Source organism: Takifugu flavidus, chromosome 16 (genome assembly GCF_003711565.1).
Source record: "Takifugu flavidus isolate HTHZ2018 chromosome 16, ASM371156v2, whole genome shotgun sequence".
Taxonomy (NCBI): Eukaryota; Metazoa; Chordata; class Actinopteri; order Tetraodontiformes; family Tetraodontidae; genus Takifugu; species Takifugu flavidus.
In genome coordinates this window covers 13304596-13321201 of record NC_079535.1, presented here as the reverse complement: position 1 = coordinate 13321201, position 16606 = coordinate 13304596, and the positions used below count along the sequence as shown (strand labels likewise).

Below are 16606 nucleotides of genomic sequence, written 5' to 3'. Positions count from 1 at the left end.
AGCGCGTCGCAGAGGGTGGATACAGAATGATCAGACCCTCGTCGGAGAAAACACCGGAGCTTCCAGCTCATCAGCCAGGGAATGTGGTGACTCGGTGCACCGCTGTTACAAAACGCTCTCCTCACCCAGACAGGAAGTGGCAGAAGCTAACGGAGGTTAGCATCCTTCCAAACAGGAAGCACCAGGATCCGGAGGGATTCATCCGACCCCCAGTTTGATGAGTCTGTCCGACTCCAGATGCAGATGTTGACGTCTCCCCCAGGTGACCTCACCTGCCCACTGAAGGGAAACCGGTGGCGTCCCTGTGACGGCGCCGCTGCCCTCGTCCGACTGTCGGCTTGATTAATGAGCGCCGGGATCCAGCGAGGCCCTCTGGCAGCGACAGGTCGGATCAATACGCCCCAAGAGCTGGCTCGCCGGGCCTGTCAGGTGGCACACACCTTCCCGCCGCAGCCTGGCGTGTTTGACTTCCTGTAGCGCGCCGGAGCGCCGGAGCGCCGCCGGAGCTGAAGTGCAGACAGAACTGAAACGAGCATCTCTAAACCGAAGTGCTGCAGAGCGACGGCGCGTGTCGGTATTTAATTTAGCCGTTGCTCTCTGGAACTGTTTGTTCCGTCCTTCTGTTCGTCCCTGTGAAGACAATCCATCAAACGTCCTGCTGGCAGCTTTAATTGCTCTGGCAGGAGCTCCGGCCGGACTCCTGCTCCGATCCAGGCAGCTCAGGATCGATGCCCACGCTCGATATTTGTGTAACGGATAGAGGGAGGGGGGTTGCTGCTTGTCCGTATTGGGATTTGCCAGCTCTTATAGGGAAAAAGGGATCCAAAATGGGGGAATGATTGTTGGGATTGAACACTAACGCGTTCTGGCTGCTGAAAATAACCATCAAATACGTCCTGGCGTGAACGTCGCATCCTCCCCAGCTTGGTCACATGACCGACGCTGGTCAGTTCAATGGAGATGTAGCTAAGCTGTAGGTACGCTCGCAGCAGAGCCGCGGATCACCGGAGCCTTTCGGCCTCTTAAATGGTCCCCTGATGGACCCCCAGGTCCTGAAGCAGCCTGGAGCCAGACGTGAGGCTGCTCAGCTCCTGGGAGACGGAACAGGTGACTCACAGCTACATCGCTGACGCTGTAGCTGTTTAATTATGAGTGCAAATGACTTTCTATCATATAATCAAGTTAAATGTCTCCACTAATTTAATTTCAAGCTGAAAGGCTTAAATATAAAAAGTTGATGCGCAGAAAAGTGCATAATTGTGGCTAATTTCGTCTCCCGGAGCAGCAAGTGAGGTGTTTTAAAAGGTTTGAGGTGAAGGTGGAGAAATCCGGACCATCCGGTTCTATTTTTGCTCTTTTAAAAGCCCAACGCTGATTTAATGGCGGCCCCCTGCTGCCCAAACCTGCTCCTCCGTTCCGAGGGAAAGTGAACATCTGCCCCGTCATCTGGAAGAGGCGGAGAAATCCTGCCGAAACTCCCAAATCTCCTCAATATTTCAGCACCTTTTTACTAATTATCGCAGCGAGGCTAACGGACCAGCGTGTTGAAATCGTCAGCGTAGGAACAGATTCTAGGAAAATCCCGAAATGATGAGGAGTTTTCCAAATGAGCAGGAAGCACTTTGGAGAACTGATTTCTGTAAAACCTTCTGGAACCTTTTACCAGGCTCGTAGAAGCGCTTGAGGCCATTAAATCTTTTCATTCCTCTGAAGCGTGTGAAGGTCATGGACGAAGCCCCCTGCCCCTCCTCCCCTCAACCTCTGGCTTAACATGGCAGAAATGGTTTATTCCTCTTAAAGATGGAGATCAGGTAACTCGGATTTTGGAAGAACTAGAACCAGGTTGCTTTCTGGCTGGGTTTTCCTAGCGAACACACCACGACGAGCAGCATCAAAGCAGCATCAAAGCAGCATCAAAGCAGCATCAAAGCAGCATCAAAGCTAGCTAACTCTCAGAAGGAAGGAGGTCATTTTTATTTTAATCTTGTGTCTTCACCTGACAGTTCTTCCCTGAGAGGAGATGACATCACCCAGAGCCAGTTTAGATGAGCCAGAACTCGTTACCTTGACAACCATTCTTGGCAACAGCTGACTGCTGATGCCCAACGGCAGCAAAGTGTGTTTTGAAGGAGCCGTGAGAACTTCTTGTGTGCTGATTAGCAGCAAACCTCCAGCGAAGGTTCCCGCTGCTCTCCAGCTCCTGCGGGTCTCTGATGAGTGGGTGGGCATTTGCAACAACCCATAATCCTTTGTGATGTCACAGGATTAAGTAAAAATGGTGGGCAATCAGCGCGCTGGTGCCTGTGGAGTGTTTCTGAAGTGAAGCTGATTGCTTAAAGTGGATGATTCAGGCCTTGAAGGTGGGAAGAGCTTCTCAACGCTGCAGTTCTGCTTTTTACTGGTTAAAGCTGTCGACCTGTTGTCGACCTGGGGGGGTTCTGGCTCTGACCCTGTTGACGGGTCGGCTCCAGGACCTGGTCTCCTGGTGTTTGACTGATGATCTGAGTAGTCCAACGTTTCCTTCTCAGCCTCTCTGGATTTTCTGTGGTTCCCTGAAAACAACAAACCTTTAATCCCACGTTCTTCCCTGTAAAGAGCAACTTTAAAAAGACTCCAGTTAAAATACTCACGCAACTTTTTCTGCGTGTGTATAAATAAAAACAAAGTTGTCAGTCTGCTGCAGACGTGCGCGTCTGTGCACGTTTGATTTGGATTTTCCCGCTGTTAGCGAGTGGTTAGCTGTTGTTGTGCTGACAGCTGCTGCTCCGCTCAACCTTCTCACAGCCACTTTCAACCCAAAGTTTCACCCACAAACACTTTTGTGAGCTCGTTGTTCCCGAACACGGCGAGGAGCCAGTCAGGAGCGGCGCTGCTGCCGCCCCACGGGGTTTAATTAATCATTCATTCATTAATAAGCTTCCCAGAAATGAATGAATGAATCTGCAGCATCTCTGATGGCGTTTTGTTTCAGCGCCGACGTGTTTCTTAGCAACATGCTATGAAATCATTAAAGTTTAATCGTTAAACACACGTTTGCTCGCCGCCCTGGAGAACGGACGCCACGGATTGTTTGGGGCAGGAATCGAGTGGATCTAGTCATTAACGTCTGAGCTGATCTGCCTCTGCTGGGTTAGCGTCCGCGGCGTCATGAGTGTGTTTGCTCAGAACAGCAGGAAGCAGCGCGGCACTCCTGGCCTGCGTCGGGTCACAGCGGACCTCCTCCTCATTAAAAACAAGCCTCCGGCGCCACACACGAGGGGGGGGGCTAAAGCGAAGAATCTCTCCTGAATGTGACAAGGACCATATTAATGCTGCGACGTCCTCTGCTCGCTGGGCCGTGTTAGCTGGAGAATAATGACATCAAAAAGGTCCAACGGTGGACGAGTGGAAGATGGCAGGAATTCGCTCTGGCTCGGCCGCCAAAGCTCAGCGGTATTCCCACGGATGTGGCCGAGAGTTTCCCGAACGGCTGTTTGCTCACGCGGAGCGATGCGCGCGTGGATGCCTCGCAGCGCGTAAGCTAGCTGCAGCGAGACGGGCCCGGCCTGTCAATATGCATCATGGACGCAGCAAGGCCGGCGGTGCTCCCGCTAATCTGCTGTCTCACATGATGAAACATCAGCTCACCTCCCCGCTCGCGGGCTCCGCCTCCTCCACAGGTCGCGACCTCATCATTATGCTGCAGGAGCTGCGCTTTTTATTTGGAAAAGATGCCGTTAATTTGCATTCACCCAGGAACAAAGTCAACAAACGTCCGTCTGTTTCTGCTTTTTTAGCTTTAAACAGTTTTATTTTCTCTCCTCACGCCTGCGTCTTCTGACCTCTGACCTCCAGGTTGGAGCAAAGCTCTTACTGAAGGTCAGCAGATGTCTTTGATGGTGCAGATAGTCCACCTTGAGGTGGCGTGTTCAGGGTTGCTGGAGCAGCAGGTTCAGGTCCGTCACGTCCCCCCAACACATGAATGAGAGGGGGGTTCCCCCCAGGGGGGCTCCACAGAGAACCTGCACAGGGAATCAGCGTAATGCCGGACAGTTCAGGGAAACTTGGTTTCATTATAGACGTGGAGAAAGGAGACGTGTTCCGAGGAGAAAGGAGACGTGTTCCGAGGTCGCTCACCTGCCTACACCTTCCAAGCCCCCCCCCAAACTCCCTTCATGCCAGAAATGGGAACCACGACAGGGGTGAGATACACCCTCAGGGGCAGTAATACCGTAACAATAATCAAGGATCTCTGTTATCTGCTTTGCTGCAATCTGCACACACACACACACACACCACACACACACACACAGAGTTTCTGCTGCGTCTTTGAGCTGTAATGTCAAGAAAATCACATTAGCATGGAGCTTTATTAGCTAACCCTTTGTCCTAACAAGATAATACACACTCGCGCGCAGCCGAATGAGGAAAACGGTGTTTTTCCTCGTTGCTCTTGAGTTTCCCACTCGTGTTGGGAGCAGCTTTGTTTCCGCAGCTCTGGCGTCTCCGGATTAACTCAAACAATGCGATTATTTCTGCCCTCACAAACGCGTGCGTGCACAAATATTTGTGCTGCGTTTGCCAGCGCTTTAAATAGACTGACAGGAGGAAGACGCTGACAGGAACGTGCACACACGTTACCAGGTTGCGTCCGGAATTCCGAGCCCAACGCAGGAAGCAGAGGAGGTGGAGCCTGTTTGTGCGTCTGCGTGCACGTCTGAGGCCGATGTGCAACAGTGGGTGTAGGAATTGTGGATTTGATTGTATTGTGATTCAATGTGTTCTGAGCAGGGAGCAGCGGAGAGGAGAGGAAGCCCGTTCTCATTCCGCTCTCTGGAGAAGGAGGCACAAAGGCAGTAAGGAGCTTAAGGAGGTTTTTATCACGAGCCTCCAAACAGGCGCCACACTGTCGGACTTTAGAGGTTCTGACTGCAGCACGAGAACGGGCCCAACATGCAGAGAGGTTCTGTTGGCAGCAGGACTCTGACGGGCAGAACTCTCCATGCTGGCTGAGGGGCCGTGCGCTATGGGATGCCAGGTTGTCCTGAGCTGGCACTAGTAGAGCGGGAACGGTGCTGATGGTTCGCTTTGGTGCACAAGTGGTGTCCGCTCGGTCCCGTTCGGGCTCACGGGCGATGCTGGGGTCCATCCCAGCTGCAGATGGGCGAAGGCAGACCCCCCCCGCCCCCCCCCCCCGGAGGGGTCGTAACTCACCACAGGCAAATATGTGTTACCTGGCTCAAGGGTACCTCGGCAGTGGGCTCTGAAGGGGCTCGTCCTGCTGCAGGAAGACCGTGTGTGTGTGTGTGTGTGTGTGTGTTGTGTGTGTGTGTGTGTGTGCGTGCGCGTGTGTGTGTGAATAAAGTGATTCCTGGCCGTCACCCGTCGCTGGACACACTGATTGGGAGGATTTTTCTCTCAGCTTTTGCAGCCTCGAGTTTCCTGAAAAAACGAAATGATTTTCGCAGATTAAAAAAAAGGTTTTGGGAGGAAAAAGGAGGAAGTGAGATGAGGAAAAGCCCAGAAGAGGCGGGACCGTCTCCGATAGCGCTCCATGAGGCCGCGGCTCCTCCTCCCAAACGCTGAGTTACCTGGGATCATCCCGGTGAAACTTCCGTCCCTCGTGGTCCGACGTGACTGTTGCCGATTGAAGTCCTGAACTTTTATCTTGGATTCTCCTCCTCTAATCGAACTTCCGACGCCTCATCATTTCCGCCGGCCGACTCTGGGAGATAAAACCAATTTATCCCACACAAAACGGTGTGAACTCTGCTATCATCCTCCCACTGCTGAAGGAAGCTGTGTTTGCACGACTCGTGCGCGCTCTTCAGCGTGCGCGCTCTTCGGCGTGCGCGCTCTTCAGCGTGCGCGCTCTTCAGCGTGCGCGCTCTTCAGCGTGCGCGCTCTTCAGTGTGCGCCTCGTAGCCGTGAGTGGGTTGGGCGCCGCCTGAATCCCTCAGTTTCTCCCCCTTCACCAGTGGATCCAGTTACACAATTCCCAGTTCAGTGAAATTCCACTCATCCGTGTACAGCGATGGAAATCCGTCTCCCAGAAGCTTCTCAGCCAGTGAACTTTGACCCCACAGGTCGCCTGGAGGTGGCTGAAGCTCAGGGAGGAAAGCAGCATCCATCCGGTCGGAAGCAGGGAGTTCCGGAGCGTTCTGCTTCCTGATCCTATTCCAAAGAATCCGCCAGTTTCTCCTCCCAGCTTCATCATCTCAATGACCTCCTACATTCCCTACTCCCGGACACCAGATCTTTGTGGAGTCTTCATGTTAACTGTCAAATCAGGCGGAGCCTGGTCCCAGCGGCCCGACTGTCAGAACCATCCTGAACTCGTCCGGTTCGGATTCTAAGCCGCAGATCACAGGAAGGGAAAAGGAATTTGGTTTTAGGGATTCTGGAGATCTGCCTCTTTAATTCCAGAATCTGCTCACTGAAGCATGACAGGAAGGAGGAAATCTCCCAAACCAGAGAGGCGGAGCCGGGATTATGGTGAGGAGGCAGCACACCTGCCTGGCACCACCGGTTCCTCCTCACTCGACTGGTTTGAACTGGTTTCTGTTTCCAGGAAATTCACGTTTCCTTCGCAGGTTCTCACGTCAAACTTCTCTCAGGCTGGATTAATTCATGATGAGTCGAGCTGGAAAACCTGGATTCAGGATTCATCACACACCCACACACACCCACACCACACACCCACACACACACCACACACACACACAAACCCACACACACACACCCACACCACACACACCACACACACCCACCCACCCACACACACACACACACATACACCCACACCCCCCCCCCCCACCCACACACACACACACACCCCCACACACACACACCCTCTCATGTTGTTTATCTTAAATCTGCAGACGGAGCTGAAGCATCGTTATATAATCACGTTTCCTTGGCAGATCTGCATTTTCCCACCGTTTCTGTGGAGCGAAGATTCCTCCACTTTCTTTTCCGGCTCGCCCTCCCGATCCTGGAGGAGCTGATTTGCATCAGGAGTGACATTATCCCGCCCGCCTCCCTCTCTGCTTACATACAACCACTCTGCTCGTTCAGACTCTGAAGTGGAAAAAGGCGGCTGAGCGGGACGATAAATGCTGCCTGTCAAGACCCCGGCGTTCCGCTGGAGTGCTGGATGATCGCTCACAATAGGATCCACCGACGTTCCTAAAAGCAAGGCAGCAGCTCCTGTCCCTGCTCTTTTATTGAGGTTGAAGGTTGTTCAGGCTTCAGCCAGAGGAGCTTAACAGGAGATCTCACCTTTTCAGTCACAGGTCCAAAAGTTTTTAAGGATATGTCTTGGAATACCAGGAATGGTGTTGATCCTAATAAGGCAGGGTGGCTTCCAGAGCCACCTGGCCTCAGTCCGCTTCAGCTAGAAACGTCTTCTCAGTATTTTCACCAAATTTCCTTCATTATTTTGCTCATTTCACAGCTGTGAGAGGATTCCAGCTGTGAGAGGATTCCTGGGATCTGGTCAGCAATGCCGTCTCAACCAAAGATATGATGAGTGAAATCGGAGTCGTGACATTTGGAAAATCAGGTTAAATCAGTTGAACTATTGGTTAAGACCGCTGTGAGCTCAGCGTTAGCGGGCTAGCGACTCCTTGGACTGTTGCGTTCCTCCTCAGAGCACCGACGGGAACCAGCAGGAACCGGCTGGAACCAGCAGGAACCGACTGGAACCGGCTGGAACCAGCTGGAACCAGCAGGAACCGGCTGGAACCAGCAGAAACCAGCAGAACCAGCAGGAACCAGCAGAAACCAGCAGGATCCAGCAGGAACCGGCTGGAACCAGCAGAAACCAGCAGAAACCAGCTGGAACTGGCTGGAACCAGCAGAAACCAGCAGGAACCAGCAGGAACCAGCAGGAACCAGCAGGAACGGCTGGAACCAGCAGAAACCAGCAGGAACCAGCAGAAACCAGCAGGATCCAGCAGGAACCGGCTGGAACCAGCAGAAACCAGCAGAAACCAGCTGGAACTGGCTGGAACCAGCAGAAACCAGCAGGAACCAGCAGGAACCAGCAGGAACCAGCAGGAACCGGCTGGAACCGGCAGAAACCAGCAGAAACCAGCTGGAACCAGCTGGAACCAGCAGAAACCAGCAGGAACCAGCAGAAACCAGCTGGAACTGGCTGGAACCGGCAGAATCTGCATTTTTCTTTGCACTAACGATGCAGCTTCGGTCTGGAAAAGACGAGCGCTGTTGTGACTGTAGGCGAAGGCGTCACTGCCATCTCGGTGGTGTCGGGATGAACCAGGAGACGCTGCATCAGCCCCCAGCTTTAATGGAGCCGTGCGGACGCTGTCAGACGTGTTCGAGCTGAGAACTATGAATTCATGAATAATCTAGACCCGCTGGGCTTTGGGAACACTCTAATGTGCTGGAGAGACTCGCTGTGATCACCACTGACGAGCACAACTTGTCAATTACATTTGATTTTGTCTGTTTTAGCTTCCGGGTGTTGATCCTGATTTGAATTCAGCAGGTTTGAACACACTTAATGGAACTTCCTGCATATTTAACAGGGCAGCTGCTTTGATGGAGGATAACAGAGTGATGTAATGCTGTCTGAAGTATCTCCAACAAGCTCGTCAGCATTTCCTCCCTTTGGCTCCCACTTTATCTCCCAGATCTGGGATGAGGCTTTTGACCCATTTCCCAGAACCGCCGACGTTGTAACGGGATGCCTGTAACACACTGCTCCAGTGGCTCCTACCTGAGCTCACCGGTTCGGGCTTGGCCCACTTTTGTGTGATTCCTTTCTATTATTCTGGGTTTTCTCCAGAGCAGCTTGAGCTCTGCTCCACGACCGCTGCTCCCAAACGTCTCCATCCGGGATTTTCCCTAAAATCTGAATCTTGTGTCCCACAGGAGTCCCACGCTCGGCGCTCTCCACGGGGGGCTGGGACTGCCTGCGCGCCGGCGACGCCTGCTCCGGCGACGACACGTGCAGCCCGCGGCTGCGCACCCTCCGGCAGTGCGTGGCGGGCGACGGCAGCGTGAAGCTGGGGCCCGGGGCGCGGAACCAGTGCGAGAACGCCATGACGGCGCTCCTGTCCACCCCTCTGCACGGCTGCCAGTGCAAACGAGGCATGAAGAAGGAGAAGAACTGCCTGAGCATCTACTGGAGCCTGCACCAGTCGCTGCTGCACGGTGAGGCCGCCGCCGTCCCGATGGCGCCGCAAGAGCGCCGCCGCGGGCTCGGACGTCCTGCTGAGTCGGCGCTTTGGCAGGAGAGATAAACGTTCTTCCATTTGAGTCTTTATCAGGGAGAGTGGTGAAGGTAGAACTCGGAATCTGCTCGGGCGTTGTGGGAGGTGGGCGACTGGAGCCATCGCCGGGATTACGGAGCGCGCCACCCATTACCAGCTAATCTCCCGCCTCCAGATGGCTAAACTGTAAATTCCAGGCTTAAATGAAAACAGCATTTATTGTTTCAGAAATAGTTCAAACGGAGTCTCTGATCCGTGTTGTTCCGCCCACGTTCTCTGTGTTCTCCGCTCCCATCGGAACGCTCCCCCGGCTGTTCGTACAGTAACAGAGCCGAACAGGAAGTGCAAACAAAGACACCGAGACGCCGGAGCGACGAGGGCAATAAACAGGGACCGGAGCCGAGGTTCTGCCGCTCTGTCAGTCATCGTTAGCCCCGCAATTAAATAGGAGTGAAAAGAATAATGAGGAACGATCCAATCAAAAACAGTGCGAATAAACGGAGTCAAGCACCGCGTTGAAGAAGGTGCGGAGGAGTTTTTGTGTTGTGCAGCAGCAGCTGTTCATTCAGGGATGAAGGTTTCAGCAGCGTCTTCCCTTTAACGTCCTCATCTGAGCTTATTTAGACGTCTTGAGGCTGAGCAGAGGCTCCGCCCCCTCTAACCTTCCTGCTCTGTGTCCTCCTCCGCAGGACTCAGCCTGGTGGAGAGCTACCCGTACGAACCCGAGGAGAGGGGCTCCGACTACGTCCGCCTGGCCTCCATCGCTGCAGGTGACCTGCTGCCTCACGCTTCCTCTCTTCCTGCCTCCAGCTTCCCGGCGGAGCCAGCAGCTCCCCTCCGGGCCGGCGAGAGGGCGGATCCAGATGTTGCCGCGGCGCCGACACGCTGGGCGGTCGCTGGTTGTGTGCTGCTGTGCGCTGGCGGCTGGCCGCAGGGCTGCTCCGTGCACGTTAGCGTCCCAGGCAAAGATTAATTACCTATTTACTTTAGCACGGCTAATTCAGGGAGGGACGGAGCAGACAAAGATAGCAGGAATGAAAGGCCAGAGGAAGGTGGAGAAGTGGGCGATGTTGCTCTGGGCCTTCAGAGTCTGAGAGAAAAGGCTTCGTTTCCATTCAGGACGCCAAAGTCAGTTTTCATTTTCCCAGCAGCACATATGCTCCGCATCAGTGACGCTGAGGAAACTGTGGCACCTCAATGACACTAATGAAATGATTAGCATGCGCTGCTTTAATAGGGAGATGGAGATGATAACAGGCTGCAATTAGCATTTTTGCTTTGGCTAATTAAATCCTGAAATGATCCTGGTCTGCATGGATGTCGCCCAATCAGTGACCTGCTCACGTTGTTGCTGTGAGGTCCCCACAAGGACAGTAACTGTCACGCTGTGTTTATGTGACAACGACTGGGAGCACTGGTGTCCTTTACGGAGCTCGGAGGTTCTTCCCTGGAGGTTCTTCCCTGGAGCCGGACTAGTAAAGCTTGAGAAACCATCTCCAGATCACTGCATGTTTGACCAGTGAGGATGAACAAGGAGGCCAATGTTCCCTCTAAGCTGCGCGCTTGCGCAATCGCGCACTGCTTGCACGTACTCAGCGCACAAAATAAAATTCAACAGAAACGTATTCATTAATATCTAATTTTAGAACTGATATAATCTAGTTAATTAGACCAGTAATATTGTTTTCTGTACCATTTCGTAACGTAACTCAATGAGCGACAGGTGTCCAGCCAATAATCCGATACACCTACGCTACGCAGCCAATCAGCATCGCGCATGTGCCCTGCCTTTACTCGCCGTGCACGTTAGCTAGCTAACAACAGTGCAGCAGAGTTAGGAGACGCAAATGCTAATCCCTTATCATGGCAAACGAACGGGCAGAGCCACATCCACTCATCAAGCCAGAGTAAAAAAGAATGCGGTTCTTTTAGGATGGGACGGCTGTCGGAGTGTGTGCACACAGAAGAAGAAGCTCTTCCTCTGGTTAAAGCAGGACTCTCACATAGAACAGGACACATCTCATGAACAACAAGAGTTTTGTCTTTTTCATTTTATGTGCTGCTGCCATGTGATTCTTTTAATAAGCCAGGTAACTCGCTGTGATCCAAGGTTCTGATCAAGCCTGATACTGGTGTGGCCACAGTGGACCCGTCTGATGTTGGTCCTCAGGTGCTCAGGGAGCTTGTGTGTCTGCTCAGACACATGGAAAATTAGGGAACATTAGAGGGAACATTGAAGGAGCAGCCTCGGAACTGGAAAAGCAGCTGCAGCAGGAGTTCACGCAGCCTCCAGTGGGTCTGGTGAGGAACCTGTGAGGGAATCTGGAGCAGAGTGTTCCAGGATCGGCCCAGGAACACTCGTGTGAACACGGGGAGGAGGACACCCAGCACCGGGCAGAGCTCTTCGTTAGCCTTCAGATGCTCCTCCAGTCTCTGATTGCAGGCTTTGGGTCCATCCGCCTCTAAATCCCCCACACACACACACACACATGCACACTTCCCGTTCCTCGGCTCTGTGTGTTTAGTCGTTAAACTGGGAATAACCCGCGTGTGTGATGGCTTGTTAGGGTGCTCTCCACGGCCATTCATATTTTATATGACAGCTTGGTGAGAAGCAAATTCACCAGGAGACGAAACTACAGGCAGTTTACAAAGTAATGAGGAGAGGAGGCTGCCAGAGGAGATGCACACACACGCACACGCACACGCACATGCACACGCACGCATGCATACTCACACACACACACACACGATGGCAGAATGAGGAAAACTGGGTACAAATATGTATGAAATATGGATTTGAGAGGGGTTTTCCTGTTGCTCCACAGGAGGTGGTTCGTTACCGCTGCAGTGAGGAGGAGCCCAGAGAAGGGGTGTGTGTGGGGGTGGGGGTGTGTGGGTGTGTGTGTGGGGGGGGTGGGGGTGTGTGGGTGTTGGGGCACTGATGGCAGATGCCCAGGATTAAGATGACGAATGAGAGGGAGGGAGGGCTGGATGCACCTGGCAGCAGGAGGGGTGGGGGGGGGGGGGCAGCATTGAGAGGTGCCCCCCCCCCTCCTGCTGCCCCCCCCCCCCCCCCCGCATTAACCCAGCAGAATGAAATATTCATCCAGGAAGCCTCGGCTGAAGTCCTGCCAGCCTGAACTCATGCAGCATTTAAACACAATCATCTCGTATTTATCACACACTCATCAGGCCTGAGTGTGTTCTTCATGTTCTCCATCACACTCGGACTCCTCGTTCTCCTTTCAGCTCTCACTGGGGGGGGAGGGGGAGGGGGGGGGGGGCAGTCGATACAGCTCCAATCAGACCTTGAAATCATTGGTAAACATTGGCTGGGATTTGATGTTCCCTCCCCAGGATGAAAAGCTTTGCTTCATGTCTCCTCAGAGTCGGAGGTGATGACGGTCAACCGCTGCCTGGACGCCGCCAAGGCCTGCAACATCGACGAGACCTGCCAGAAGCTGCGCACGGAGTACGTGTCGGCCTGCATCCAGCCCTCGGCCCGGTCCGGACCCTGTAACCGGCCCAAGTGCAACAAGGCGCTGAGGAAGTTCTTCGACCGGGTCCCCCCCGACTACACCCACGAGCTGCTCTTCTGCCCCTGCACCGACACGGCCTGTGCGGAGCGCCGCCGCCAGACCATCGTCCCGTCCTGCTCCTACGAGGACAAGGAGAAGCCCAACTGCCTGGCTCAGCTGCGCGTCTGCAAGGCCGACTACGTGTGCAGGTCGGCCCGCTTACCGCCCGCTTACCGCCCGCTTACCGCCCGCTTACCGCCCGCTTACCGCACGCTTCCTGTCTGGTGGACAGTAGCACCATGTTGGGTCAGGACAATCACGCTCCTGTCCCAGTGGACTGGACCAGTCAGGGAAAACCAGTCAGGGAAAACCAGTCAGGGAAAACTAGTCAGGGAAAACCAGTCAGGGAAAACCAGTCAGGGAAAACTAGTCAGGGAAAACCAGTCAGGGAAAACCAGTCAGGGAAAACTAGTCAGGGAAAACTAGTCAGGGAAAACTAGTCAGGGAAAACCAGTCAGGCCTGTGTGTTAGTGCCCTGCAGCCTCTCAGCTCAGGCTGAAGCAGAATTCAATCATCAAAACCACTTTTTCTCCGTTAAACGGAGAAAAGGCTTCTGTTTGTTCGGGAATATTTGGGGAGTTTCTCCTTCGCTGACATCATCAGGCTCCTCCTCCTCCCTCCATCTCTGCTTTGGCTCCGAGTTCATCCACCGTTCATTGGAAGAACCTGTTTGTTAAATGGCTGCAGAGCCTGGACGAGCTCCTGCCGTCCTGCTCGCTCGTCCCCGGTTCCTCCGCAGCATCAGAGGTTGGACCGTCCCACCGGAGGACAAGAAGCTTCCGGCCGGACCGTCCCGCAGGAGGACAAGAAGCTTCCGGCCGGACCGTCCCGCAGGAGGACAAGAAGCTTCCTGCCGGACCGTCCCGCAGGAGGACAAGAAGCTTCCTGCCGGACCGTCCCGCAGGAGGACAAGAAGCTTCCGGCCGGACCGTCCCGCGGGAGGACAAGAAGCTTCCTGCCGGACCGTCCCGCAGGAGGACAAGAAGCTTCCGGCCGGACCGTCCCGCAGGAGGACAAGAAGCTTCCGGCCGGACCGTCCCGCGGAGGACAAGAAGCTTCCGGCCGGACCGTCCCGCAGGAGGACAAGAAGCTTCCTGCCGGACCGTCCCGCAGGAGGACAAGAAGCTTCCGGCCGGACCGTCCCGCAGGAGGACAAGAAGCTTCCGGCCGGACCGTCCCGCAGGAGGACGAGAAGCCAGACGACGTCCAGACTGTTTCCTCTGGTGCTTCTGTTGCTGTGATGTCATTTAGATTTAATTAGTCATCCCTGTTCAATTAATTCAGTTGATAGACTCATTAGGCTGTTTAATGACTTCAGTTAAATTCACCATTTGTTTTGTGGGTGAAGCGGCAGCGAGGCGGCCGCCATCTTCCCCGCTGCCGTCTGCCCCCCCGCCGCCCTCTGCCCCGCCGCCCCCCTCCAGCATCAGCTATCCTGGCAGATTTGAGCGGCGCGTCATTAAAGCGGCGTTTGTTGTCGGAGCAGACAGGAAACACTCTCCCCCCCCAGCAGACAGGCGGCGTTTCCACCTTTAATCCACTTCCTCTTCACACGTCGGGGAGACAAACGGCTTCATCCGTCACGTCGATCGATCACACGTTGTTCTCCACGCCGGCCTGGATGGATGGACGCCCCGCGGCCCCGCGGGCGCCTGCGCCGCGTCGCCCGGCGGGCTACAGAGGACGTCTCCTCTCATCGTCCCACCTGAGTTTTACACACATCATTGTTGTGACATGACGAACGAGGGCGGAGCGCCGCGGCCCCCGAGGGCTCCCGCCACAAATGCCAGTGGACGGCAGCACGTGATGCAATATGATGGCTGCGGCGTCCTCGGGGGCGAGGAGGATGAGGATGAGGATGAGGATGATGATGACGATGATGATGATGATGATGATGATGACGATGATGATGATGATGATGATGATGACGATGGGGCTGGATGTCTGAGCAGCAAAGGTGAGCGAAGGAGAGGAGACGTTTCTGTGGACGATCCGTCTTCCATCATCTGGTCAGAACTCATCGAAAAGTCAGCAGAGAAGAAGTGAAACCAGGAGAAGATGGAGATGCTGGAGAGGAAGGCTGGGGGGGGGGGGCACGGAACCGGCCACAGGCGCCACATACAGGATCTCTGATGTTCTGACGGGTCCACGTCCAGGACGGCTGCAACACGTCAACACAAGTCAGGGCTTGTCATTGCTGTGACAGAGGGGTGATGATGGGGTGATGGAAGGATGATGGAAGGGTGATGGAGGGGTGATGATGGGGTGATGGAGGGGTGATGATGGGGTGATGATGGGGTGATGGAGGAGTGATGCTGGGGTGATGGTGGGGTGATGGAGGGGTGATGATGGGGTGACAGATGGGTGATGATGGGGTGATGATGGGGTGATTATGGGGTGATGCTGGGGTGATGGTGGGGTGACAGAGGGGTGTTGATGGGGTGATTATGGGGTGATGATGGGGCGATGATGGGGTGCTTATGGGGTGATGATGGGGTGATTATGGGGTGATTATGGGGTGATGCTGGGGTGATGCTGGGGTGACAGAGGGGTGTTGATGGGGTGATTATGGGGTGATTATGGGGTGTTGATGGGGTGATGATGGGGTGATGATGGGGTGATGATGGGGTGTTCTGCTCCCTCAGGTCTCGCTGGGCCCAGTTCCAGTACGACTGCCAGCCCTCAGAGGAGAACAGCAGCGGCTGCAAGCAGGAGAACTACGGAGAGTGTCTGCTGTCGTACACCGGCCTGATGGGTGAGACGTGCGCTGGTGCTGCACACACGCACGCACACACACACACACAACACACACACACACACACACACGCACACACACACACACAACACACACACACACACACCACACACACACACACACACACCATCCCACTTCAAGCTGCAGCCGTTGGGTTTCAGCTCTGAAAACAGGAGCTGGGGGGGGACATGGGGGACACTTCCGATCAAAGGGATCCACCTGAGGGGTCCACCTGAGGGATCCACCTGAGGGATCCACCTGAGGGGTCCACCTGAGGGATCCACCTGAGGGGTCCACCTGAGGGATCCACCTGAGGGGTCCACCTGAGGGATCCACCTGAGGGATCCACCTGAGGGATCCACCCCTGCGGCGGCGGTCCAGCGGTGACCCTCTGAGCTTTGGGACGGTTCACATGAATCATCTGTCAGGACAGGCAGCCAAACAGGTCCCAGAGAAGCCAGCAGGCTGCTGCTGTTTACACCCACCTCAGCTCCTCACGCACGTACGTGCGCGCCCATACATCAGAGCGTTGTCATGGAACTGCTTTTATTTAATTACCATAATCAGGCTGTAGGGTCGTAATCAGGATCAGCCTAACGAGATTACATCTGCGCACACCTCCTGTATGTGTGTGTGTGTGTGTGTGTGTGTGTGTGTGTGTGTGTGTGGTGTGTGTGTGTGTGAGGGAGGCAGACGTGACAGCGGCTCTTGATTTGCTGGTAAATGTACAGAATTCCGTTTCCTGTCCTGCTCAGGAAGTACAATCACTCCCAACTACCTGGACAACTCCACATCCAACGTGGGACCCTGGTGCTCCTGCGTCGCCAGCGGCAACCACAGGGAGCACTGCGGCGACTTCCTGGCGTTTTTCCACGACAACATCTGCCTGAGTGAGTAACAGAGGAAGAGACCTCAACCACCGGGAATGTCGAATGTCCGGGATGAGCTCGACAATCGATGACACGGGTCTGGAGCAGAGCTCTGGGGTCCAGGACAGAGAATGGGAGACGTGCTGTCCAACACAGTGGTGCAGGCTTTCCTGTCCATGCTAG

General features: G+C 54.6%; 1 protein-coding gene across 1 annotated transcript in view; it reads left to right on the top strand.

Moving 5' to 3' along the window:
• Positions 1-16606, top strand: part of gfra4a (GDNF family receptor alpha 4a) — a 61269-nt gene that overhangs the window by 38881 nt on the left and 5782 nt on the right. The window contains exons 2-6 of the mRNA XM_057058400.1: positions 8878-9159; positions 9908-9988; positions 12609-12948; positions 15445-15554; positions 16310-16444. Of these exons, the coding sequence (XP_056914380.1) occupies positions 8878-9159; positions 9908-9988; positions 12609-12948; positions 15445-15554; positions 16310-16444 (948 nt within the window). The remainder of the gene's footprint in view (positions 1-8877; positions 9160-9907; positions 9989-12608; positions 12949-15444; positions 15555-16309; positions 16445-16606) is intronic.